The 26,011-nt window shown below is 37.7% G+C and overlaps 1 protein-coding gene across 3 annotated transcripts in view; it reads left to right on the plus strand.

Moving 5' to 3' along the window:
* ATP6V1H (ATPase H+ transporting V1 subunit H) overlaps positions 1 to 26,011 on the plus strand; it is a 112,291-nt gene that overhangs the window by 59,339 nt on the left and 26,941 nt on the right. For all 3 annotated transcript variants that reach the window (XM_054692267.1, XM_037506640.2, XM_054692266.1), the window contains one exon: positions 20,997 to 21,098. In XM_054692267.1, coding sequence (XP_054548242.1) covers positions 20,997 to 21,098 — 102 coding nt within the window. The remainder of the gene's footprint in view (positions 1 to 20,996; positions 21,099 to 26,011) is intronic.

Below are 26,011 nucleotides of genomic sequence, written 5' to 3' on the forward strand. Positions count from 1 at the left end.
TTCCTCTGGTTTTATGGTTTTATTTATTTATTCTTTTAGTAACTTTTTTTTTTTTTTGGCCTTCTTTCATTGTTATTCATACCTCTGTTGGTTCTGGCTTTAGGACTCCTTGTATTTTTTGGAGTGGGGGTTTAGTCGTAATGAAATTGCAGTTTCTGTTTGTCTGGAAACGTCCTTATTCTTTCTTCATAGAGGAAGGAGAGCTTTGTGGGATAGAGTATTGTTGGTTGCCATTTGTTGTCTTGGAGTCTGTTGACTATATCCCTCTACTCTCTCCTTGCCCGTAGTGTTTCTTCAGAGAAGTCTGATGTCAGTCTGATTGGTTTTCCTTTGAATGTTATCTGTTTCTTCCCTCTTGTCAGCTTCATTATTTTTCCCTTGTCTTGGATTCTTGGGAGCTTTACTATTATGTGTCTTGCTGTATTTTTCCTTTCGTCATGGAAGTTTGGTGTTCTTCTTGCTTCTTGTATGTCTATTTTCATCTCCTTCATGTTTGGGAAGTTCTCTTCATTTATTTCCTTGAATATTTTCTCTGTTCCTACGTCTCTTTCCTCTACTTCTGGGATTCCTATAACTCTTATATTTTCTTTCCTCATGGAGTCAGATAGTTCCCAAAGTCTTTCTTCGGTCTTTTTCCTTTGTACTTCTCTTTCCTTTTCTGTTTTGGTTCTTTTTATTTCTGTGTCTTTAAGAGTACTTATTTGTTCTTCCATTTCATCTATTTTGCTTTCACTACTTTTCCCAGAGTTCTTTAGTGCCTCCATTAATTCTTTGATCTCCTGCATTTCTTTTACTTCCCTCTTTAGGGACTTGATTTCATTCTTCTGATCGTTTATTATTTTTCCCTTATCATTGTTTTCCTTTATGACTTCTGTCAGTTTTTTAATCACAGCAATTTTAAATTCTCTTTCTGGAAGGATCAGAAGTTCATCCAAGTCACTGCCATCTGGTGGATGGTTTTCTTTTTGTGGTATGTCTTTCTCCTGAGGAGTTTTAGGTTGCATGTAGTTTTTCTTCTCCCTGTTGCCTGTCTAATTTGCCGTATGTGTTGGGACACTGTGCTGCTGGTACTGGCAGGCATCTTTTTGTTGTATTCTTTGTGGGGTTTTAGAAACTGGTGGTCCAAACGAGTCAAATACTGTTATGCCAGATGTCTAGTGAGGTAGTTTACTTTGAGTATGTTAATGGCCGCTGTCACAGAATATATCCTCCTTCTGTGTTTAATTACTAGGTGTGTCTTGAAGTCCCTCAAACTTCCCTAGGGGTGGGGCAGCTGGATTACACTCTGGGTTCCAAAAAAACTGGATTCCCCCTCTGGTCTCCAACTTCCTGCCAGGCTTGACCAGGCTTGTGGGAGCCTTCAGCTCACCTCTGACTGCGCAGGGAACCTTCTCCCTCTGGCTCCGCGGGGAGCCTTCTGCCAGTTTCAAGCAGTCTTTATTGAAGAAAGGTCCGTGTTCTAAAATGGCAATGTGGGTACGCATTCCCCTGCGCACCTGGTGTTCCCCGGCCTTGGGTCCTTGGGTGCTGCTCCCCCTCTGGGCTCAGACTGCTGGCCAGAAGGGTCCTGGCATGGGCAAACCTGATTAGTATTTCTTGATGGCTAATGACATCAGATATCTTTGCATGTGCTTATTGGCTATTTGTATGTCTTATCTTTCTATCACTCTTCTACTTAAAAAGAAAAACAACATCCGTTTAATGTTTATGCCTGGTTGGTTTAGAGGAGAACAATTCCTTCAACTATTGTTTATCTTTAAAGATTTTTATGCCTCCTTCAATTCTGAATATTTGCCTAGCTGGTTAGAGGGTTCCTGGTTTGAGATCTTTTCTTTTCAGCATGTTGAAAATATCATGTCATTCCATTTTGGATTATGAGGTTTTCTGAGAAATCTACTGATGTTCCTATATAGGTTCTCTTAAGTATGACTCTACTTTTTTTTTTTTTTAAGATTTATTTTTTATTTATACAAGAGCTGGGGTACAGGCCAGATGTGCAGGAGGGTGAGAGGATTCACCAGAGACCCAGTGGGGAACAGAACAGGCAGACCATCAAAACACACTGCTGAGGGGAGTAGCGGGCAAGACAGGCGAGGTCTGCTCGCCCGCCACGTGGGTTGCTCCAAGGCCAGCGGGGATCAAACTGGCACTGCAGAGGCTGCGGACAGCCTCACAGCACTGCGCCCAACCACCTGCGCCACCAGGGAGGCCCATGACTCTACTTTTCTCTGACTGTTTTAGACATTTTTTATTATTAATTCTTGTCATTTAATTATAAGATATCTTAGTGTGCATCTGTTTAGGTTTATTTTGTTTGGAACTCTTGGAACTTCCTGAACCTGGTATTTATTTCCTCTACAGTTTAGGGATGTTCTCAGGTATTTCTTTAAAAAGAATTTCTGCCCCTTTTTTCTCTCTCTTTCTTTCTGAAGCCCTTACAATATGAATGTTGTTCCTCTTGATACTATCCCATAAGTCTCTTATATAGTTTCATTTTTCTTCTTTTTACTTTGTGTTGATCTTTTTGGATGATTTCCATTACTTTTTCTTCTTTCTCATTAATGATTTTTTTCTCATAGATTTTATTCATGAGCTTTTCTATTGAATTTTTATTTTACTTATTTAATTTTTTTTTTTAATTTGGGGTTATGTTTTTGCTCTTCCATATGTGCACATATTCCACTCTCCCTCTACCAACTCTTTTGTGTTTTTAATTTCAGCTACTGCATTCTTTATGTGATTACTATTTAGAGCTTTTTAAAATACTTTCTGTGTCCAGTTTGTATTCTTTTGTTCATTTATTCTCTTAATTTCAGTAAACATCATTAAGACTACTACTTCTGAAATCTTCATCTTATAATTTGGATAATTCCTTTCCATTAGGGATTTTCCCCAGCGTTTATTGTGATCCATTGATTGGGGTGAATTCTTCTGTTTCTTTATTCTGTTCAATGCTCTGATCCTCTCTGATTCTTTCTACTGATTAACCTAGACTGTTTACCTTCTTAGTCCTGGTATGATGATCTTGCATTAGAATTATAGGTCAGTGGTTTTGGTCAGAGAGCTGTACTTTCTGTTGTTGCATTGGTTGAGACCAATCAGCATGACTGGAGGTCAAGAGCTAGTGCAGGGTGTGGGTCCAAGAATGCAGTCTACTTGGCGTAGACAAGATATGTGTGAAATGTGGCAATTGCTGCAAGTAGATTGCCAGGGCAAAAGTCTTTCTTGGTTTTGAAGCCACATGTGCTACGGATAGATCTTCAGTCACTGTCTGCTCAAGACCCATCAAGGGGGACCATCAGTGGTGTTCTCTCAGAAGCCCCGAACTTCAACTCATGCCTAGTTTTCATTTCGGTTGGGTTTTCTGACATAGTCTTTTCTCTCAAACTCTGGGGTGAGCAGAGTATCCAGGAGCCTGTGGACTTAGGCCATGGTCAGTTGCTGAGAAGACTGCATATTATATATTTGTTAGCCTGTTCAAATGCCTGCAAAGGCCAAATGGCAGGAAGAACAGGTACTTCTTGCTGCCATCTGGCTAGCTGCCAGCAGCCTTATGTGCCATCAGCTCGGCACCTGCCTAGCACTTGCCTGGCTATGGTGCGTTAGGAGCTTAAGTAAGTATCAGAAATCTGGGCAGTGAAGTAGAGCCTTCTGGGTCCACCATGCTGGCCTCTCATTGTCCCACATATGTCAACTCCAGACCTACCCAACAGTCTGTTCTTTTGGGGAGGCAGAGAGGTGGTACTTGCTGGTCTGCAGTATGCTGGGGCAGAAAGTCTTGGGAGTCCATGCCAGGGAAAGGCAGGTGTCTTTTGGGACTACAGAGGGAGCTGCCAACAGCTTGAGGTGTGTTACTCAATCCCTCCCCAGCACTTAATGTTCTTCATAGTAGAAGGGAACCCAAGGAAGTCTCAGGAAGTACAGGCCTTTTTGATATGCCCATCTAACTGCCAACAGCTCTAGATAAATCAGATCCATGCCTGCCCAGCTGCTAGTATTTTTAGAGTAAGCAGCGGTCAACCAACTAAGTGGGTTAAAGCTAGTACAATAGGTTTTATAACTGGTAGAAATTAAGGCTTGTTAGCTAGGAGGAAGCTTCTGTTTTTATTAGTGGTAGAGAGAGGGAATTCCCAGGCAGTGAAAATTCAAAGTCTGACCTCCACCTTCAGCTTCAGCTGGTTCACTCCATGTTAGTATAGTAGTGCTAGAGACTTGGGTCCCATAAATCTGAACCCCCTTGCTCTATTCCAGACTCCAGCATGACCAGTGGTGCTGGTTGCTGAGGCAGCTTATAGTGGCTGTGTACTCTGCCACTACAGTGTTTGTGGCCCTGTCTTCCCACTGCTGACTCAGCTAGTGCCTCCAGCCCATCTTCAGTAATGCTGATGATTAGGTAATCAGGTGTTCGCCAGCGATAAGTTGATATGAGATATATGAGATACTAAACTTTTCTGGATATCCCTAGGGAGATGTTTTCCTGACAAGGCTAACATGTTTCCTGGGCATGACCCCAAAGTTATTATTATTTTTCTTTAGTTTTTATTCATATAAATTAGCATGGGGGTGATTGACAGGAGGGGCATTCTAAAGCTGCCCTTGAAAGTACATGATAAAGTAGATACAGATGGAATCTTTATTCTGCTATTAAAAAGTACAGTGTCTACTGGCCTTTTTATCTGTGGTGAACTGGACTTATGTCAGACTCTGACCTATTTTCTAGCTGCTTCCAAACTTAACAAGTATGTGATTTAAGTTCATTTTTTACTTTTTCATTTTTGAATGTAATAGTACTCAGAAAATACTTTGTAATCTTGTATGTTGTCATTTTTAATTAGGTGTGTATTTTGAATAAGAAAATAATTGTGAAACATAAGAAACTGGGCAGATGATAAATAAGAGAAAAGCAAAAGCAAAGGGTACAATCTAGTTTCTAAAACTGAGGAACAACATTGTGAAAGAGAACAAGAGCAAATTTGTGAAGTGACCTATTAGAATAATAATTAAATTCTATTTTGGATTTGAATAGACACTTTCCAAAATTAAATTTCTAGCAAATGTCAGACATAGAATTTACTTTTGATCTAACTCCAAAGCTGTGATATATTATTTTCTTGATCTGTGTGGAGTATTGTGGTTAATACGGCAATAGTGAATTACATGGATTATGGTTGATGAATCCATTGTTGATTTAACAATTGTATTTAGAGATAGACGAAACTCTCTGCTTACCACAGAATCTCCCTTTATTGAAACTATTCTTTTGGAACTCTTTTTATTGATGATTTGAATATAGAAATAGAAAGCATGCTTAATAGATTTTCAGATAATAATATAAGAGTATATTATATCTTCACAAGAAGATATTCAGTGAACTAAGTGAACCTATAAAGGATACCATTAAAATCATTTGTTTTCTAACTTTGGGGAGAAAATCCCTATGATTCTTTCTAGTTCTAATTTACTTTGTATCTGACACTATGCCATTCAAGTCTTAAAGGTCTATGTTGGGTCTGTCATTCAGCATTTCTTTTTTTTTAATATTTTATTTTATATAATTCTTACATCATTTTCATTTTTGCACAATATGTGCATCTTCATTTTGATTATATTCCCCATACAATTGCATCCCCCCTTATTTTGATCCTAATCCTTCCTCTCCCTGCCCCTTCCCCCTCCCTGTAGTGTGTCTCTGGTTTACAGTTTGTTGATTTTGATTTTTACTTTGTATTAATTAGTCTTTTTTCCTGGTCCCTTATTTAAGTTTTCTAAATTCCTGCTATGAGTGAGACCATCCGGTATTTTTCTTTTTCTTTTTGACTTATTTTGCTGAGCACAGTCCCTTCTAGCTCTATCCATGTTGCTGCAAACTGCATGTGTTTATCTTTTTTGATTGCTGAGTAATATTCCATTGTGTATATGTACCACATCTTCTTGATCCAGTCATCTATTTTTGGGCATTTGGGTTGTTTCCATAGCTTAGCTATTGTAAATAGTGCTGCTATAGAACAATTATTGATGAAATTCATATGGAATCACCAAAAACCCTGAATAGCCAAAGCTCTCCTGAAAAAAAAAAGAAAGGAATGGAGGCTTCACACTCCCAGACTTCAAACGATACTACAAAGCCATAATCATCAGGCTGTATGGTACTGGAACAAGAATAGACACACGGACCAATGGAACCAAATAGAAAATCCAGAAATAAACCCACAGATTTATGGTCAACTAATCTTTGACAAAGGAGCAAAGAATATGCACTGGAGCAAAGAAAGTTTGTTCAATAAATGGTGCTGGGAAAACTGGGTTGCTACATGCAAAAGAATGAAACTTGACTACTACCTCACACCATACACAAAATCCAACTTGAAATGGATTAAAGAACTAGACCTAAGACCTGAAACCATAAAATATATAGAAGGAAATATAGGTGAGACACTACATGACATGCACCTCAAAGACATCGTTACAGACACATCACCCAAAGCAGTGATAGTGAAGGCAAAGATAAATAGCTGGGACTACATCAAATTAAAGAGCTTCTGCACAGCAAAAGAGACAATAACCAAACAAAGAGAAACCCCACCAACTGGGAGAAATGTTTGCACACAACACTAATGATCAAGGACTGATCACAAAAATCTACAAAGAGCTGATGAGACTCAGCAAAAACAAAGAAAAGAATCCAGTCTCTTTTTAGCAGAAGAGCTAAAAAGAAACTTCTCCAAAGAGGAAATGCAAATGGCCAACAGGCATATGAAAAAATGTTCAACATCACTTGTAATCAGGGAAATGCGAGTCAAAACTACAATGAGATACCATCTTACACCAGTGAGAATGGCACATATTAAAAAAACTAGCAACAACAAATGTTGGTGAGGTTGTGGAGAAAAAGGAACTCTCCTGCATTGCTGGTGGAGTGCAAACTGGTCCACCCACTATGGAGAGCTGTGTGGAGATTTTTTGACCTACTAAAGATAGAGCTTCCATATGATCCAGCAATTCCACTCTTAGGTATTTACCCAAAGGACACAGAAACATTAATTCCAAAGGGCACCTGCAGCCTCATTCAGCATTTCTAATAGGTGTTCAGGTGAGACTGTGATGCTGCTTTGCAGACTGTATTATGAGTATCAGGGATCTCAGTCATGTGGAGAATGACCCAGGTCACTGAATATGTTTAAAGGCAGGCATTGGCTAACATTTTCTATAAGGGCCCAGATAGTAAACAAGGCTTTGTGAGACAATCTCTCTCACAACTACTCTTTTTTGTCCTTGTAGTGTTAAAGCAGCCATGGACACTAAGAAAAGTAATGAGCATGGCTGTATTCCAGTAAAACTATATGAACAGGTGATTGCTGTTAAAACAGATGAACTTCAACTATAATTTGATGGCTTCTGATTTAAGGTATTCAGAAGTATTCTGTTATGCTTTTAGGGAAACTTATGTTAATATTCTTATTATTTTAAAAAGTAGTGTCAGTGACATTTCAAAATAATAAAATAACATCCAGATAATTTAATCTTTTGAAATTATTAAAATCTTTCAATGCAATTAAATTGAACTTAATTTTAGAATAATTTGCAAGTTGGCCTTTTATAAAGAATGTGGTTTAAAATTTTAAAAGTATAAGTATATAGAAAAATTGATTCGATGTCTAATTTTTTCATAGTGGATTTTTGTGTGCTTAAATTGAATAATCTGCCATCAGGGTGCTATTGTGCTTTGTGTGGGCTAGACTCAGCAGAAATAATTCAACTCTCAGTTTCAATATTTGTTTTGTCCTTAGGCAGATTACATAACTTCTCTGGATTTTATTTCCTTGTTTTTGGGTTGTTGTGAGGAATATATTTGCACAGTTTTGAACATGCATGTGTATAATAAAAGCTCATTCCTTTCTCTTCTTATATTTGGGAATGCTGATTTTCCAATTAGTCTGGAAAATAGGAGACTTGTAATTACTTCATAATGAAATTATGACTTGATTGAAAACAATGTTCTTTAACAGTACTTCCTGTTATTTATAAACATTATATAGTTTAACTATTTGACAGCCTAAGATGATAAAAAAGGCAGAGACCAAATAAATGTGTTCCAGGAATAAAGTAGAGCTTCCCAGTTTGCCTACTGGTCTTCACAAATCATGCAGATTTTAAACATTTTTTAAATTTTTTTTTAAAGACTTATTTATTTATTTATACAAGCCCTGGGTACAGTCAGAACTGCGGGAGGGTGAGAGAATTCGCCAGAGCCAGAGCAGGGAGCAGAACAGGCAGAAGGACCGAAGTACATTGCTGAGGGGAGCAACAGGCATGGCAGGAGAGGTCTGTGTGCCATGTGGGACCCTCATGGGCCTCTGCCTCTGCAGGCAGCTTCTCAGCACAGTGCTCAACCACTGCGCCACCAGGAAGGCTCAGATTTTAAACATTTATCCCTTGAAGTGTCTTGGTGCAAATGGTATGAGCAAAAATAGTTGTGATTCAAATTCATTTCTAGTAAAGACTTTCAAAATAAGACTTGTATTTTGCATTTTGTATATTTTTGTATATGGTTTTACGTATGCAACTAAGTGGTTTCAATTTTCCCTCAAATATTTTAAACTGAAATTTAAACTTAAATGTTAAATTTGTTGTTGTAAGGGATAATAACATCTTGAGCATCTTGATAAGATTAGGTTAACCTTTTTTTTTTAAATTTTATTTTTATATTCCCCATACAACTGCAACCCCCTTATTTTGACCCCAAGCCCTCCTTTCCCTGCTCCCCCCCACATAGTGTGTCTCTGCTTCATAGTTGTTTGTTGATTTTGATTTTTTCTTTCTTATAGTTATTCTTTTTTCTGGTCCCTTATTTAGGTTTTCTAGATTCCTGCTATGAGACCATCTGGTATTTTTCTTTTTTTTTTCTGGCTTATCTCGCTGAGCATGATCCCTTCCAACTCCATCCGTGTTGCTGCAAACCGCATGTGTTTATCTTTTTTGATTGCTGAGTAATATTCCATTGTGTATATGTACCATATCTTCTTGATCCAGTCATCAGTTTTTGGGCATTTGGGTTGTTTCCAAAGCTTAACTATTGTAAATAGTGCTGCTATAAACATAGGGGTACAGGTGCTCTTTGGAATTACTGTTTCTGTGTCCTTTGGGTAAATGCCTAGAAGGGGAATTGCTGGATCATATGGAAGCTCTATCTTTAGTAGGTTGAGGAATCTCCACACAGCTTTCCCTAGAGGTTGGACCAGTTTGCACTCCCACTAGCAGTGTAGGAGAGTTCCTTTTTCTCCACATTCTTGCCAACATTTGTTGTTGCTAGTTTTTTTAATTTGAGCCATTCTCACTGGTGTGAGATGGTATCTCATTGTAGTTTTGATTTGCATTTCCCTGATTACAAGTGATGTTGAACATTTTTTCATATGCCTGTTGGCCATTTGCATTTCCTCTTTGGAGAAGTTTCTTTTTAGCTCTTCTGCCCATTTTTTGACTGGATTATTTTCTTTGTTTTTGTTGAGTCTCATCAGCTCTTTATAGATTTTTGTGATCAGTCCTTGATCATTAGTGTTGTGTGCAAACATTTTCTCCCAGTCGGTGGGGTTTCTCTTTGTTTTGGTTATTGTCTCTTTTGCTGTGCAGAAGCTCTTTAATTTTATGTAGTCCCAGCTATTTATCTTTGCCTTCACTATCACTGCTTTAGGTGATGTGTCTGTAAAGATGTCTTTGAGGTGCATGTCATGTAGTGTTTCACCTATATTTCTTTCTATATATTTTATGGTTTCAGGTCTTATGTCTAGTTCTTTAATCCATTTTGAGTTGGATTTTGTGCATGGTGTAAGGTAGTAGTCAAGCTTCATTCTTTTGCATGTAGAGACCCAGTTTTCCCAGCACCATTTATTGAACAAACTTTATTTGCTCCAGTGGATATTCTTTGCTCCTTTGTCAAAGATTAGTTGACCATAAATCTCTGGGTTTATTTCTGTGTTTTCTATTCAGTTCCATTGGTCCATGTGTCTGTTCTTGTTCCAATACCATGCAGTTTTGATTAGTATGGCTTTGTAGTATAGTTTGAAGTCTGGGAGTGTGATGCCTCCATTCCCTTCTTTTTCTTTCAGGAGAGCTTTGGCTATTCGGGGTTTTTGGTGGTTCCATATGAATTTCGTCAATAATTGTTCTATTTCTTTGAAGAATGACATTGAAATTTTGATTGGAATCGCATTGAATCTGTATATTGCTTTTGGTAGGATGGCCATTTTAATAATGTTTATTCTTCCAATCCATGAGCAGGGGATGTCTTTCCATTTCTTTGTGTCTTCTTCTATTTCTTTTAACAGTGTTTTATAGTTTTCTTTGTATAGGTCCCTTACCTCTTTTGTTAGATTTATTCCCAAGTATTTGATTTTTTTTGTTTCGATAATAAAAAGGATGTTTTTTTTTTTTTTTATTGCGTATAGGAAGGCTACTGACTTTTGCGTGTTGATTTTGTATCCTGCCACTTTACTGAACTGATTGATGAGTTGAATTAGTTTTTCTGTGCAGTTTTTGGGGTTCTCTATGTATATTATCATATCATCTGCAAATAGTGATAGTTTGACTTCTTCTTTTCCTATTTGGATTCCTTGTATGTCTTTCTCTTGTCTTATTGCTCTGGCTAGGACTTCCAGTATTATATTGAAAAGCAGTGGTGAGAGTGGATATCCTTGTTTTGTTCCCGATCTTAATGGAATTGCTTTCAGCTTTTCACCATTGAGAATAATACTGGCTGTTGGCTTGTCATAGATGGCCTTTATGATGTTGAGGTATGTTCCTTGTATCCCAAGAATTTCAAGGGCTTTTATCATGAATGGGTGTTGCACTTTGTCGAAAGCTTTCTCGGCATCAGTTGATATTAACATATGGTTTTTATATTTCTTTTTGTTGATGTGTTGGATAACATTGATTGATTTTCGGATGTTGAACCATTCTTGTGTCCCTGGAATGAATCCTACTTGGTCGTGGTGAATTATCTTATGGATGCATTGTTGGATTCTGTTGGCAAGGATTTTGTTGAGGATTTTTGCATCAGTGTTCATTAGGGAGATTTGCCTGTAATTTTCTTTTTTTGTGCTTTGTTGGGTTTTGTTATTAGTGTAATGTTGGGTTCGTAGAACGTATTTGGTAGTATTACTTCTTTTTCAATTTTTTGCAAGAGTTTTTGTAGGATAGGCACTAATTCACTGCTGAAAGTTGGGTAGAATTCATTTGTGAAGCCGTCTTGGCCTGGGCTTTTGTTTTTGGGGAGTGCTTTGATTACTGCTTCAATTTTGCTGCTTGTAATTGGTCTGTTTAGTTGTTCTATTTCTTCTTTGTCCAGCTTTGGATGATTATATCATTCTAGGAATTTTCCTTCTCTTCTAGGTTGTTGAATTTGTTTGCGTATAAGTGTTCATAGTAATCTTTGATTATTCTTTTGATTTCTACTGAGTTGTTGTGATTTCTCCTCTTTCATTTATAATCCTATTTATATGTGTTTTCTCCCGTTTTTTTTCTTTGTGAGTCTTGCTAGAGGTTTGTCTGTTTTTTCAAAGAACCAACTTTTGGTTTCATTGATCTTTTGAATTGTTTTTTAAATTTCTAATTAATTTATTTGCTTTGATTTTTATTATTTCCTTTCTTCTCCTGGCTTTAGGGTTTTTTTTTTTTTTTTTTTTGTTCTTTTTCTAGTTCTTTGAGATGTGACTTTAGGTTGTTTCTTTGAGTTCTTTCTTGTTTGTTGATGTGAGCCTGTATTGCTATATATTTCCTTTTATTACTGCTTTTGCTTCATCCCATGCATTCTGGAAAGTGGTGTCCTCCTTGTCATTCAACTCAAAGTATTTTTTTAATTTCTTCTTTGATCTCCTAATTAGTCCGGTGGCCTTCCAGTAGTGTGGATTTCAATCTCCATGAAGTGGGAGGGTTCCTTGTTTTCTTTTCATGATTTATTTCTAGCTTGATGCCTTTATGATCAAAGAAGATAGTTGGAATAATTTTGATTTTCATGTATCTGTTGATGTTTGTCTTGTGGCCCAGAATATGATCGATTTTGGAGAGTGATCCATGCACACTTGAGAAAAATGTGTACTCGGATTTTTTTGGGTGCAGTGTCCTATAGATGTCTGTTAAGTTCTATGTCTTTATTTAGGGCTCTAGTGTCTTTGTTTACTTTTTGTCTTGTTGATCTGTCCATTGGTGAGTGTGGGGTGTTGAAGTCTCCCACTATATATGTATTTTCTTTAATATCTGTTTCAGAGCTGATAATGATTGTCTAATATATTTTGGTGCCCCTTGATTTGGTGAGTATATGTTGATGAGTGTTATATCTTCCTGATGTATTGTCCCGTTGGTCATAATGTAGTGTCCATCTATGTCTCTTTTTACTTTTTTTAATTTGAAGTCTATTTCATCTGATCTAAGTATGACTGTTCCTGCCTTCTTTTTTGGTCCATTTGCTTGTTGGATTGTTTTCCAACATTTTACTTTCAGTCTGTGTTTATCTTTTGTGGTTAAATGTGTTTCCTGGAGACAGCAGAAGGTTGGATTTTGTTTTTTAATCCAGCCTGCTACTCTGTGTCTTTTTAATGATGAGTTTAATCCATTTACATTTAGAGTTAATATTGATATGTTGGCATCTGTGTTTGCCATTTTGTTTGTCTTTTTTGTGATTTTATTCCTTGCTTTATTCTGTTCTTCTTGTTCATTCCTCTGTTGGTTTTGACCTTAGGACTTATTGGAGAATTTTTTGGAGTGGGGGTTTAGTTGTAATGAATTTCTGGTGTTTCTGTTTGTCTGAGAAGGTCCATATTTTTTCTTCATAGAGGAAGGAGAGCTTTGCAGGGTAAAGTATTCTCGGTTGGCATTTGCTGTGTTGAAGTTTGCTGAATATGTTACTCCATTCTCTTCTTGCCCGTAATGTTACTTCAGAGAAATCAGAAGTTAGCCTGATTGGTTTTCCCTTATAAGTTATTTTTTCTTCTCCTTTCCAGTTTCATTACTTTTTCCTTGTCTTGGACTCTTGCAAGCTTTACTATTAGGTGTCTTGCTGTAGTTTTCTTTTCATTATGGTAATTGGGAGTTCTTCTCGCTTCTTGTATGTCTATATTCATGTCCTTTTTCATGCTTGGGAAGTTTTCTTCTATTAATTCCTTGAATAATTTCTCAGTTCCTTTGTCTCTCTCTTTACCTTCTGGAATGCCTGTAACAATTACATTTCCTCTCTTCATGGAATCTGATTATTGTCTAAGAGTCTCCTCATATTGCTTCATTTGCACTTCTCTTTCCTTTTCTCTTTTGGCTCTTTTTATTTCTGTATCTTTGATGGTACTGATCCGTTCTTGCATCTCATCAATTCTGTTTTCATTGCTTTTCCCAGAGTTCTTTATCTCCTTTAGTAATCTTTTTATCTCCTGTGTTTCTTTTCTTTCCTTTCTTAAGGTCTCAATTTCATTCTTCAGTCAGTGATTATTTGTCTCAAATCATTTTTTTCCTTTTCGTTTTCTTTCTGCTTTTTAATCAGGATGATTATTAATTCTCTATCTGATAGGCTGAGAAGTTCCTCCATGTCATTGTTGAGCTCTGGTGACTGTATTTCTTTTTGTGGTGTGTCCTCCTGCGGGCTTGCTTGGCTATTTATATTTTTTCTTCTCCCTGTTGTTTGCTTTCTAATTTGTTCTAAGCCTTGGGACATTGTGCCACTGGTGTTGGCGGAAATCTCTTTGGAGTGCTCCTTTAGGGGTGTCGGAAACTGTTTACCAGATTGAGACCAGCACTGGTAGGCCAAAACTCCACCAGGGTATTGATGCTGTGTTGCTGGGCACAGTCCCTTAGAGTTCCCTTCCTCTGTATTTACTCAGTTCCAACAGGGAATCAGTTAGTTGGTGATTTAGTTCTGGTCACGAGGTGGCGCCAGAGACCCGTACTTGCTGAGCTGTGCTTTTTCCCAGTCATTCTCTGAGTGGGGGGTGGGGAGTGGAACCCCTCAACACAGGGGCTCTTATTCAAGCCGGGTGCTGTGTCTGCCCCATGTTCACCTAGTGTTGTGCCCGCAGCTGTATGGATCCCGCACCCTGAATTCTGCACTCTAGGTCTCAGTTCCAGGGCTATCAGATCCAAAATGCTGGCTGTCACCCTGTGCAGTGCCCCGCTGCTATGACACGTCCCACACCCCTGATCTTGTGCTTGGCTCTCAGTTCCAGGATGGGGTCTTGCTCCACGCCTTATTTCCCTCCTTACCCCCATTTGCGTGGCCCACCTTCTCTCTGCGTCTTAGGGTGTTTTTGGGATTCCTGGTTTCCAACTATAGGGTGTTGGTGATTTTTTTGTGGCTGCTAGGTGGCGCCAGAGATCCTTCATAGTGTCCTTCAGGATCTGTTTTTTTTTTTTTTAATATTAAATTTTATTTTTATATTCCCCCATACAATTGCAAACGCCCCATTCTGACCCCAATCCTTCCCCTCCCGCCCCCCACCCCCCAAAAAGTGTCTCTGGTTCATAGTTTTTTGTTGATTTTGATTTTCACTTTCTTATATTCATTTTCCTGGTCCCTTATTTAAGTTTTCTAGATTCCTGCTATGAGTGAGACCATCCGGTATTTTTCTTTTTCTTTTTGGCTTATTTCGCTGAGCATGATCCCTTCCAGCGCCATCCATGTTGCTGCAAATTGCATGTGTTTATCTTTTTTGAATGCTGAGTAATATTCCATGGTATATATGTACCACATCTTCTTGATCCAGTCATCTATTTTTGGGCATTTGGGTTGTTTCCAAAGCTTAGCTATTGTAAACATTGCTGCTATAAACATAGGGGTGCAGGTGCTCTTTGGAATTGATGTTTCTGTGTCCTTTGGGTAAATACCTAGGAGTGGAATTGCTGGATCATACGGAAGCTCTATGTTTAGTAGGTCCAGAAATCTCCACACAGCTCCAGGATCTGTTTTTTTACCCCATGTGTCTGGGGGAACAGAGTGGGAGTGGTGTGGAGCGCCTCAATGGCGTGGGGGTGCTGTGTCTGCCCTGTGCCCCACTGTTGTGGGGATCCTACTCCCTGAATTTCGTGCCCCGGGTCTCAGTTCCAAAGCCCTCAGGTCCAGAACGTGGGCTGTAGCCCAGTTCAGTGTCCACAGAAATGGCGCCTTTTGCACCCTGTTCCTGTGTCCAGGCGCCAGGTTTCTGATTACTCAGTGAGGGACATTCACCTCAGTGAGGGCTTCTGAGCATCTCCCAGCAAGCCTAGGTCACAGGCTCAGAGACCTGGGCAGCAGTGATCCGCATATGCTTTTCAAGTGTGCTGCTTTTCAACATAAGCTTACTGGTTGGCCTTGGGCTGTTTGTAGTCTCCTGGGAGTCTTTGTTTTTCTCTAATGGCGCCTGGAGCTGTTTGCTCACCTCCATGGGTGATTCCTTCAGGGTTCTCCACAGCTCCAGTTCAAAGGGTGCGGTGGCTGAAATATTTCCTTTCCACTCACAGTCCTGCTTGATGCGTAGTTTGTTCTTATTGGTTGTTTTAGTTATTTTTTTTTTCTTCCTTTCTGTTGGTAGGAGAGTGCTGACTTGTGGGTGGGAGAGGGTAGCAGGGTTCTGAGCTTTCCTCCCTTCTAGTCCTCTTTTATGGCAACTTCCTTGGGCAGTTTGCCAGAGTCGCCCATTTATCTTCTGTGTCCCAGTTCTCGTAGGGACCTGCAGCTTTTCCTCCCCATTCACTTTTTTTTTTTATGGGAGATCTTACTCCCAGCGTTTCCTCCCTGCCTCGCTGCCGTTGAGACACAGGGCAAGCTAGGAATTACGCAGTTTTAAGGACAGTGCAGGAGGGGACCTCTGAAGAATTTAGGGAGGCTTCAGAGATAAGGACAACCAAGGGAATGTAACCAATTCCACTAGGAAAAACAAACATCTCAGGACCAAGGACAACATTGTTAAAGCTGGCCTGGTTTCCTTCAGGTGGTAAAGGGAGGCCGAGATTGGAGAAATGGAGAGTGGTTTAATTTATGGACAACTTAGAAGGGCAGCTGTTTAACTTCAATGCAGGGATGCCCATCCAGAAGACTGGGCCATAAAGATAAAGATGCAACAAATGGGGAAAGACAAAGCTGTTAGATAAGGAATGTGAAGATCCCCCACTCAGTAGCAAATTAAGTGAGACAGACGAGAACTAACCAATCACAAAGAGACTGGTGGAGCTTTAGAATAATGAGGGAAAAAAGGTGTATATTCCCTAAGACACAACTCCACTTTGGCTTCCTTGCCCCTTCCAGGCCCGGTTTCCTGGCCTGGGAGTCCCACTTTATTTCTGTTCTTTTTCTCCTCAATAAACTTTTCTTTCTCTAAACAAACCTGCCTCTTCTCGCTTGCTTGCCTGATCGTCTGCGAAGTTCCTGCTGCGGCTTTGTGAGACACCAACCCATGGGGGTCTAGTGGCTGGGACTCAGCGCTGCCCCTGCAGCCTGGGATCTGTTCCTGGCTGGGAGACTAGGCCTGACAATTCCGGTATCACCATGTTGATCCAAGTACTGGACACTCTCCTGAGTTCTTTTGTCCATAGACTTGCCTAGATTGATGTACTTATTTGTTGTCACCATATTAAATGAGTTAGTTTATGACTAGTCTTTTTACTTACTTATTTTTTTCTTACTATTTATTTGGGATCTTTTAAAATTGCTAAGTCTCTGCTCCTTTGTCAAAGATTAGTTGACCATAAATCTGTGGGTTTATTTCTGGATTTTCTATTCGATTCCATTGGTCTGTATGTCTGTTCTTGTTCCAATACCATGCAGTTTTGATGATTATGGCTTTGTAGTATAGTTTGAAGTCTGGGAGTGTGATGCCTCCATTCCCTTCTTTTTTTTTCAGGAGAGCTTTGGCTATTCGGGGTTTTTTGTGATTCCATATGAATTTCATCAATAATTGTTCTATTTCTTTGAAGAATGACATTGAAATTTTGATTGGAATAGCATTGAATCTGTATATTGCTTTTGGAAGGATGGCCATTTTAATAATGTTTATTCTTCCAATCCATGAGCAGGGGATGTCTTTCCATTTCTTTGTGTCTTCTTCTATTTCTTTTAACAGTGTTTTATAGTTTTCTTTGTATAGGTCCTTTACCTCTTTTGTTACATTTATTCCCAAATATTTGATTTTTTTTTTGTTTCAATAACAAAAGGGATTTTTTTTTTATTTCTTCTTCTTCAGATTTATTGTTTGTGTATAGGAAGGCTACTGACTTTTGCGTGTTGATTTTGTATCCTGCCACTTTACTGAACTGACTGATGAGTTGAATTAGTTTTTCTGTGGAGTTTTTGGGGTTCTCTATGTATAATATCATATCATCTGCAAATAGTGATAGTTTGACTTCTTCTTTTCCTATTTGGATTCCTTGTATGTCTTTCTCTTGTCTTATTGCTCTGGCTAGGACTTCCAGTATTATATTGAAAAGCAGTATGGAAAGCTGTGTGGAGATTTCTGGACCTACTAAACATAGAACTTCCATATGATCCAGCAATTCCACTCCTAGGTATTTACCCAAAAGACACAGAAACATCAATTCCAAAGGGCACCTGCACCCCTATGTTTATAGCAGCACTGTTTACAATAGCTAAGCTTTGGAAACAACCCAAATGCCCAAAAATAGATGACTGGATCAAGAAGATGTGGTACATATATACCATGGAATATTACTCAGCATTCAAAAAAGATAAACACATGCAATTTGCAGCAACATGGATGGCGCTGGAAGGGATCATGCTCAGCGAAATAAGCCAAAAAGAAAAAGAAAAATACCGGATGGTCTCACTCATAACAGGAATCTAGAAAACTTAAATAAGGGACCAGGAAAATGAATAACTTTAAGAAAGTGAAAATCAAAATCAACAAAAAACTATGAACCAGAGACACTTTTAGGGGGGTGGGGGCGGGAGGGGAGGGATTGGGGTCAGAATGGGGGGGCTGCAATTGTATGGGGAATATAACAATAAAATTTATTATTTAAAAAAAAATAAAATAAAATGCAATCACAATGAAAAAAAAATTGCTAAGTCTCTTTTTAAAAGAATGATTTATTTATTTATGCATAGAAGAACAGGAATGTAGGCAGAAGTAGAGCAGGGTGTGAGAGGATTCATCAGAGACAGTCAGGGAGCAGGTATACTGAAATACACTGCTGAGGGGAGCAGTAGGCGAGATAGGAGAGGTCTACTGTGCCATATTTGCGTTAGCTCCCTGGCAGGGAATTGAACACAGGACCCAGAGGTCATAGCGTGATAACACTGACCCCTATGCCACTAGGGAGACCCTGACTGGTCTTTCCCCTCCCCCCCCTTTTTTTTATTTGACTACTTTATTTCACTGAGCCTCATTTTACCTCTTTGTAAAATAAGAACTGGTAAACTTGGTTGTATGAATTAGATAAAATGTGGGATATGAAGCTGCTTTGTATACCAGTTCCTATTACTATAGAGTAAAAATCCTAACTCTGCTACATGGTCATATTTGTTAAGATAGTATACATAAATGTATTTGTGGGGAAAAAAATTTTTTTTAAATAGATTTTCTTTTAAGATTTATTTATTTATACACACAAGACCTGGTGTACAGGCCAGAGGTGTGGGGGTGAGAGGATTTGTTATAGGGCAACCCCGATATAAAATAAAATGGGTTGCCTGGCTGTGGGTCCTCACCTGCGCGCTTAAAAGAGACTTATTAATACTCCACTATAGGCACACACACAAAGTGTTAATAAAAGGTTTATTTACAAGGGAAAAGGAAATAAGGAAATGTAAAATGTACAACTCAGGGAGAAAATAGGGAAATAAAGTCTTTAATGTGTCCTACCCGATCCGCTGACCTGGAAACCCAAAGGCGCACTCAGAATTGGCTGGAGCTGCGAGCTGGCAGAGAGCCAAAAATGGGGGATCCTCTCCAAAGCCCATGTGTCTGGCTTTATACCAAACCTGGCTGCTTAACCCCACCCTCAGGTCCCAGCCACCTTCCCTTTGGTGATGATGGGATTTGGAGTTCCCAGTGTCTTTTGGCTTTGGTCTGGGGTGGGGGTGGAGTCCACAAAGCCTGTATGGAATTAGCTTTAGGACATCCTTTCTCCCTAACGGATTCACTAGAGAGAGTGTGGAGCAGATCTACTAAAATACACTGCTGAGGGAAGTGGTGGGCGAGGCAGGAGAGGTCTGCTGTGCCATATGGGTTGCTCTCTAACCAGCTGAGGATCGAACTCTTGCTGCAATGGTGCCCCATAGCTTATACTCTTGCTGCAGTGGTGCCCATAGCTTATAGCGCTCTTTAACCCCTGCGCCACCAGGGAGGACCTGTGAAAATATTTTTTAAGATTCTTAGAAACAAAATTACAGGATTGAAGAGTCTGTGAATTTTAAATTTTATTAGACACTGTCGGAGTTGTTTTTCCCAATTGACAGCACTGTTTTATATCTAATTATTCATTTTTTTCAACAAGCATTTATTGAGTGTCTGTTAAATAGTCAATACTGTAATTTGTGTTGTAGATACAATGGCAAGGAAAACCAAGCTCTTTTTCTCATTAAGCTTGTGTTATAGTTTGAGGAAAAAACAAGCAAATAGTTATCTGAAGTATAACATAAATAGCTGGTAATGATTAGTTCTGTGTTGAAAAATAAAATTAGGGAGAAGGAATAGAGAATAATGGAGGGAGGTGGGGTACCATCTCATCATAACTGGAGGCTCTCAAGCAAGGTAGGTGACATTTGAGCAGAGAGCCAAATATGGTATTCTCTAGGTAGACTACTGAGTTAACTAGCTAATTTTTTATGGTTTTCATATATCTATATCTGAGTGACTATTGCTGGAATACTAAAAAGCAGTTTTTTAAAATATGTAAGTCTTCTACCTGTCCATTAAAATAGATGCATTCTGTTTCATCCTTATATTTATTCTCTGCTTATAGAATGAGTTGAAAAGTTTTTAGATTTGTGTCCTTGAGCAGTTTTAATAGCAGGGATTTTCTGTTCCATGAATGATCTCCGTTTACACTCAGGAGAAGGTAGCCTTTTCTCAACTGGATTCTGAACAGTGTAGCCCCCTTTTCCTTGCTCCCTGAGAAACATACATCTTTTAGGTAAGAGGAACCGTCTCTCTGGAGGCCTTTAGGAGGTGGAAATTTATGGTTGTGCCTCCAGGCTCCCAGCATGGGGTCTTTCTCTGTGGGTGGTGGTTGATTCCTCTTCTCAAAAGTACTTGTTAGGGGCCTCCCTGACAGCGCGAGGGGTTAAGACACAGCCAATGAAGCTATCCACAGCCACTGAAGCATGAGTTCACTCCCCGACCAGGGAGGAGACCCACATGGCGCAGCAGACCTCTCCTCACTTGGCCTGCTGCTCCCCTCAGCAGTGTTTTTCTGTCAATCTGCCTGTTCTGCTCCCCAATCTGTCTCTGGTGAATCCTCTCACCCCCACACCTCTGGCCTGTACCCTACTTCTTGTATGCATAAAAAAATAAATCTTAAAAAAAAAAAAGGAACTCATGCTGTTGTGAATTTTGTTAAATTTGTAAAATGTATATTCAAGTCTGTTGTAAGAGAGCTAGAGAAAGGGGATATGTGTGTGCTCAGTGCTCCGTTCCATGATCACATCTGAGGGTAATTTGTTCACAGTACTAACCAAAGGTTTGAAAATGATTTATTTTCAAAATATAGTTTACAAGGATCCACAGATAATTGTATACTAAGGTAACATTTACTCATGTTCTGTTTTCCTTTCTTGAGATGAAGGGAGTCCCTGATAGTTTGAGAACTGTGCGTGATTTAATTTGTGAATCTGAAAATAACCTGTTATATATGTAAAAAGGTTTGAAAGTTGCTAACTTATGTGTAATATATTATGTGTGATAGTTGAGATCTGTAGAAAATACAATTGTATATATAAACACTTATTTCAGAAAGATATTTGCACTATACCTGTGCTTTGCTGTCCTGTATAGAAGAATTAGGATTCAATGTCTTCAAATTTATTTCAGAATTTTGACAAAACTTCTGGAGGTATCAGATGATCCACAAGTGTTAGCTGTTGCTGCTCACGATGTTGGAGAGTATGTGCGCCATTATCCACGAGGCAAGCGGTAAGAGAAATGCCATTAATTTCATTTGGTCCTAACTAATGTTCTTATCTAAAATAAAGTAGATTAGCAGAGAAACTAATAGGGAAGCAATATTAAGATTATTATAATACTAGAAATTATGTTAAACCTATAAAATATGTGCAGTACAAAAATGTAAGTACACCTATATATCAATAATACTACTGTATAATAACCAACAGAGGTCACATTAGTAATTTCATGTTGAGAAATTTTGTGGTTTGTACAATTTGATTCAGTAGTCATTTTGTGAGCAATGATTATTTTTTGGCTAATATATGTAATCATATAGATGAATTTGACATTGTTATTGAACACCACAGGTTCAAAGTGTAAGAGAAAATATAATAACTATAAAAAAGTTAATAGTAGATGTTAAAATGATGGAATTGTATATTTCATGGTATTAAAGAGAGGAATTCTGTGTGGGCAGAGAAAGTAAGACTTTCAGAGGAGGTGATATTGAACATATAATTTAAAATCACTTAGATATATTAACAATGAAAAAAGGACAGGCTTTTTCTCAAAAAATAAGAAATCAAAGTGCCAAAATTTATCGAGGGATGAAAACATTAAATGGGATGAAGGAGCTCTTTTATATTACTTGGAAAAGCAGGGATGTACCTTGGTTTGAATTGTTACTGTTCCCACTTGATTGATTTCCTAAATGTGTAAAATTGGGATGATAATCATATTTCTTATGAGGTTGAAGTGAGGATTAAATGAGTTAAGGCAAATACAGCATTTAGAACAGTGCTAGCAGGTGCATAGTAAGTACTTGATAGGTTTTAGCTACTATTTTTAATGTTAATGTTTTATACTCAAGAAAGTTGTACATAAGAAAGGCATATCAATGTTTTCCTTATTACAAATAGTAGACTTGGAGTAGGTAAGCACACTTTTGGGTTCAGATATGGGAAAGGGAGATTGTAATTTAGGTCCTTTTTTGAGTTAAGGCAAATGTTTCTCTTATTCTGGGTTGGAATAATGACTATCTCCGAAGTCTATGTGATGGGTTAATGTGTAAGTGCAGCATGGTGACCAGTAAGAGTGGCGAGATGGATCTGTACTATAGTTAGAGCTCTTTTTGAAAATACATGAGAGAAGAAACATTAAGCGGGTGACATATGGAAGACTACTCAGTAGTACCTACTTCAGGCAAAGTAGAAAAGTATTTAATATAGCTATGGAATGTCTTAGTGTTTGAAGTGCAAGATATTTTCATTCTGACCCAGAAAACCTTGTTACCAGTCTTTCATATTTTAGGTGTACTTCAAAAGGAAGATAGGCATAGATATAGACAGATACATAAATCTCCATGTGTGTAAGAGTTTAGTACATTATAAAAAACTTCAAAAAACAAATGCAAAATATTGTGAAATGCTTATTTTGTAGGAAAATAACTAAAAAATTAGATTTATGCCTCACTCCATAATAAAAAAAAGCATCAAGATTCTACACTATTTCTTTTTTAAAATTTTATTTCTGTGAGATAACATTGGTTTATAATAGTTTGTATATTTTTGTGGGATAGGTTCACACTCTTTTCAAATGTGTATAACCACACCACACCAACCACAAGAGCACCAGTAACCCTCCACTATAGTCCGGTGGGTCTCCTCCCACCTTTCCTACCCACCTTGCACCCTTCCCTTCTAGTTGTCTAGATTCTGCAGATTTCTGCGATTTGTTTTGACTTAGTTTTGCCCCTTTATTTTGTTTCTTTATGTTCTATATGTGAATGAAATTATCTGGTATATTTTTTTCGCATTGTCCTTATTTCATTAAGCATAATCCTCCAGTTCCATCCACGTTGTCATGAATGGCAAGATTTCATCTTTTTTTTTAATAGCAGAGTAGTATTTCATTTTCTATACTATTTCTTACAGCATTCTTTATAATAGCGAAAAATTTTTAAAACAACCTAAACATGAAATATTAGTTGCGTTGTTAAACACTATGGCACATTCATGTACAACAATGAGAAATTTTTGATGATAACATGGGAAAGTGTTTGTTATGATATACAATAAACTGAGCGTAGTACAACCTCAGTTATTACATATGAACATACACATTCTACACAAAACAATTCAATTAAAATACTACAACTATCTCCTATCTGTAGGATTACATATTACTTCTATGACATTCACTAGCAATGTATGAGAACAGCATCATTACCACCCTATCATATCATTTCCTTTAACCTTTACTGGGTAAAATAGTATCTGATGATTTTAATTTATATTTTGATTACTTAACATGATTTGCAGGAATATTTTCTACCTTACTTAAGATAAACATTTTAAGTTTGCTGTTTACATTATTATTCTGTTCATAAATTTTTGTCATACATGATTTCCAGTTACTGTATAGTGATATTCTTTCATTCATTATTCATGTTTTATTGAGTGTCTGGTACTTCTAAGTACTGCTCTGTGGAGCTTATTTTCCAGTTAAAACCTTGTGGTTTTCTTCCATTATTTTTTATGTTTAGAAAGAACTTCCCCACTTAGAAATCTGATGATTATTCTCCTAAATTACTTTTTTGTTTTAAAAAAAAAGTTAATAATTTTTCTATTATAAGGGGAACAAAATATATATGATTTCAGTGATTACTAATATTATACACTCTACAGAGTATATTGCTACATAGATATGAAATATTCTACTTTCATAATGGTAGACTCAAACATGCAATGTAACCATTTATAGGAATGTGTTGTAAATTGTAATGTTATAGTGCAATATAATTAGCTATGAGTAGAATGCTAAATAATAAAATCCTTATCAGGATACTTTTTGTATATTATGGAACTAATTTGAGGGGACATGACCTTTAAAACAAACAAAAATAGTGCTGTGTTATTTAGGATACTTAACTTTATTCTAGAAGTACCTTATTGTTTTCCTAGCTGGTACATTCCTGAACTGTTCTTACTGTTACAGAAATTGTTATTCCTGCAGTATAGTATTCCAAGACTTGAAAGCTTAACATACAGTTCACTTGACATGTTTTGAAATACAATTAGCAAGGTTTTCCCTATTAGGCAATAGATAATAAACAAAGTACTCAAATCTATTTGTAAATTAAATCATCTTAGTACCCTGTCTTTTAAATGCTGTCTTAATCTTCCAACTGGAAAGATTCAAGCATCTGTGATTTTGGACAGCTGTATAATCTGAAAATAATTGGTGTTCCAGTTGTATCTTAAATTTACAAGACTAAAAAACATCTGTTTATTTCATAGCACCAACTTTCAATGAGTAGACTTTCTCTATCCCTTTGTGAGATCTGTTGGACTCTCTGGGATAGAGGGCAGTTAAGTTGTATAGTTTGAAAGTGAATGTTTAGTAAATAAGTACATTAATATAAATTATTAAAAGAAAAACTCTTCAAGGTTTCTTGCCTGGGCATAAGATAGATAGCTTAAGAGGCAAGGGTTTAAAAAAAAAAAAAAACCCATATCACCTTATATAGAACTACGCAGGACTAGGTAGTACATTTGTTGTGAGAACTACATGAGATAAAATAAATGAAGGGCTTGGCATAGTGCCCAATTTGTATAAAAGTGCTCTTATTATAAATGGTGTATGCTCTCTCTTTTTAAGGTCTGTTACTTTACATACATATGGCTGTTTTCTGAAATAATATTCAGTATACAGTAGATTCTATACAATATACAGTAGATTCTATTTATGGATTCTAGATTTCTGAATCTCTCTATGTGTTAAAATTTGCTTGTGACCTTCAAATTAAGACTTAGTTTTCAGGATCATTTGTGGACATGTGCAGAGCAAAGTTTGAGTCACTGGATGTTTGTGTCGCTGGTTGCACATATTCCTAGCTGAGGTCAGTCAGAGATACATTCTGTCTCCCTCTTTAGCTTTAATACTCTGAACAAATACCATTTTTGGGACCTTTTCATTGCCCATGTTTTGTTTTGTTTATATTTTGTTGGTGATTGTACTCTTTAAAAAGGCCCCCAAGCCTAGTGCTGAAGTGCACTGTCTAATGTTCCTAACCACGAGAAGGCTGTAATGTGCTTCATGCTTCAGCAGCTGAGTGAGGGTTGTCCTTCAAAGGTTTTTACTGTAGTGAGTTTGTCTTCTTTGAAATTTTACTTGTCCTTTAATGATGATATGTCTTTTAACAAAAAGAGATATAGTGGATATTAGTTACAATATAGGACATACTGATAAAAGAATATAGGTAATAAATATTTGTTTGATGAGTATTTTCTCTCTTGAGTCCTAGGAACACAGTGGAGAACAAGATCATAGTTTCTTTTTTTTTTTTTGGTACCTCATGAAACTTCTTGTATAATGGGAAAGACTAATACTTTTGAAATAATCATTCAGGTATAAAATTGTAACTAGATAGGTACAATGAAGGAGAGATATATAGTGCCTTGGAAGGGACAAATTAGGGAAATTAATGTGATATGGGTGGAGAGAAGGTTTCCCTGAAGAAGTGACAATTGAGCCAAGGTCTGATAGATGAGTAAAAGTTAACTAATGGAAAAGAGTAAGAAAATTTCTGGGAAAGAGAGTATATGCTAATATGCTGTGACTGGAGGAACTCAAAGAGATGAGTAGAGTCAGAATGCAGAGGATACAGAGTGTATGCCTGTTCTGTGGCACTCGAGACGGCTCCATGTCAGATTATAGCAGGCCTGTTATTCATTAAGTTAAGCAGGGAATGTGATGTTCAGATTCTTAGAAATATCACTTTCACTACATTGAGGGAAGTAAAGAGCAGCAGCTCCTGTATCCTTAGCACTATCATTTGTCATAACAGCAGACATGGGCTTACTATGTTGCAGGGATGTAGACTTTGTGTCCCTTAGTCTTTACAGCAGCACCATAATGGAGGTGTTCTTGTTCCTGGA

This window comes from Talpa occidentalis, unplaced genomic scaffold (genome assembly GCF_014898055.3).
Source record: "Talpa occidentalis isolate TD23 unplaced genomic scaffold, MPIMG_talOcc4v2.1, whole genome shotgun sequence".
Classification (NCBI taxonomy): domain Eukaryota; kingdom Metazoa; phylum Chordata; class Mammalia; order Eulipotyphla; family Talpidae; genus Talpa; species Talpa occidentalis.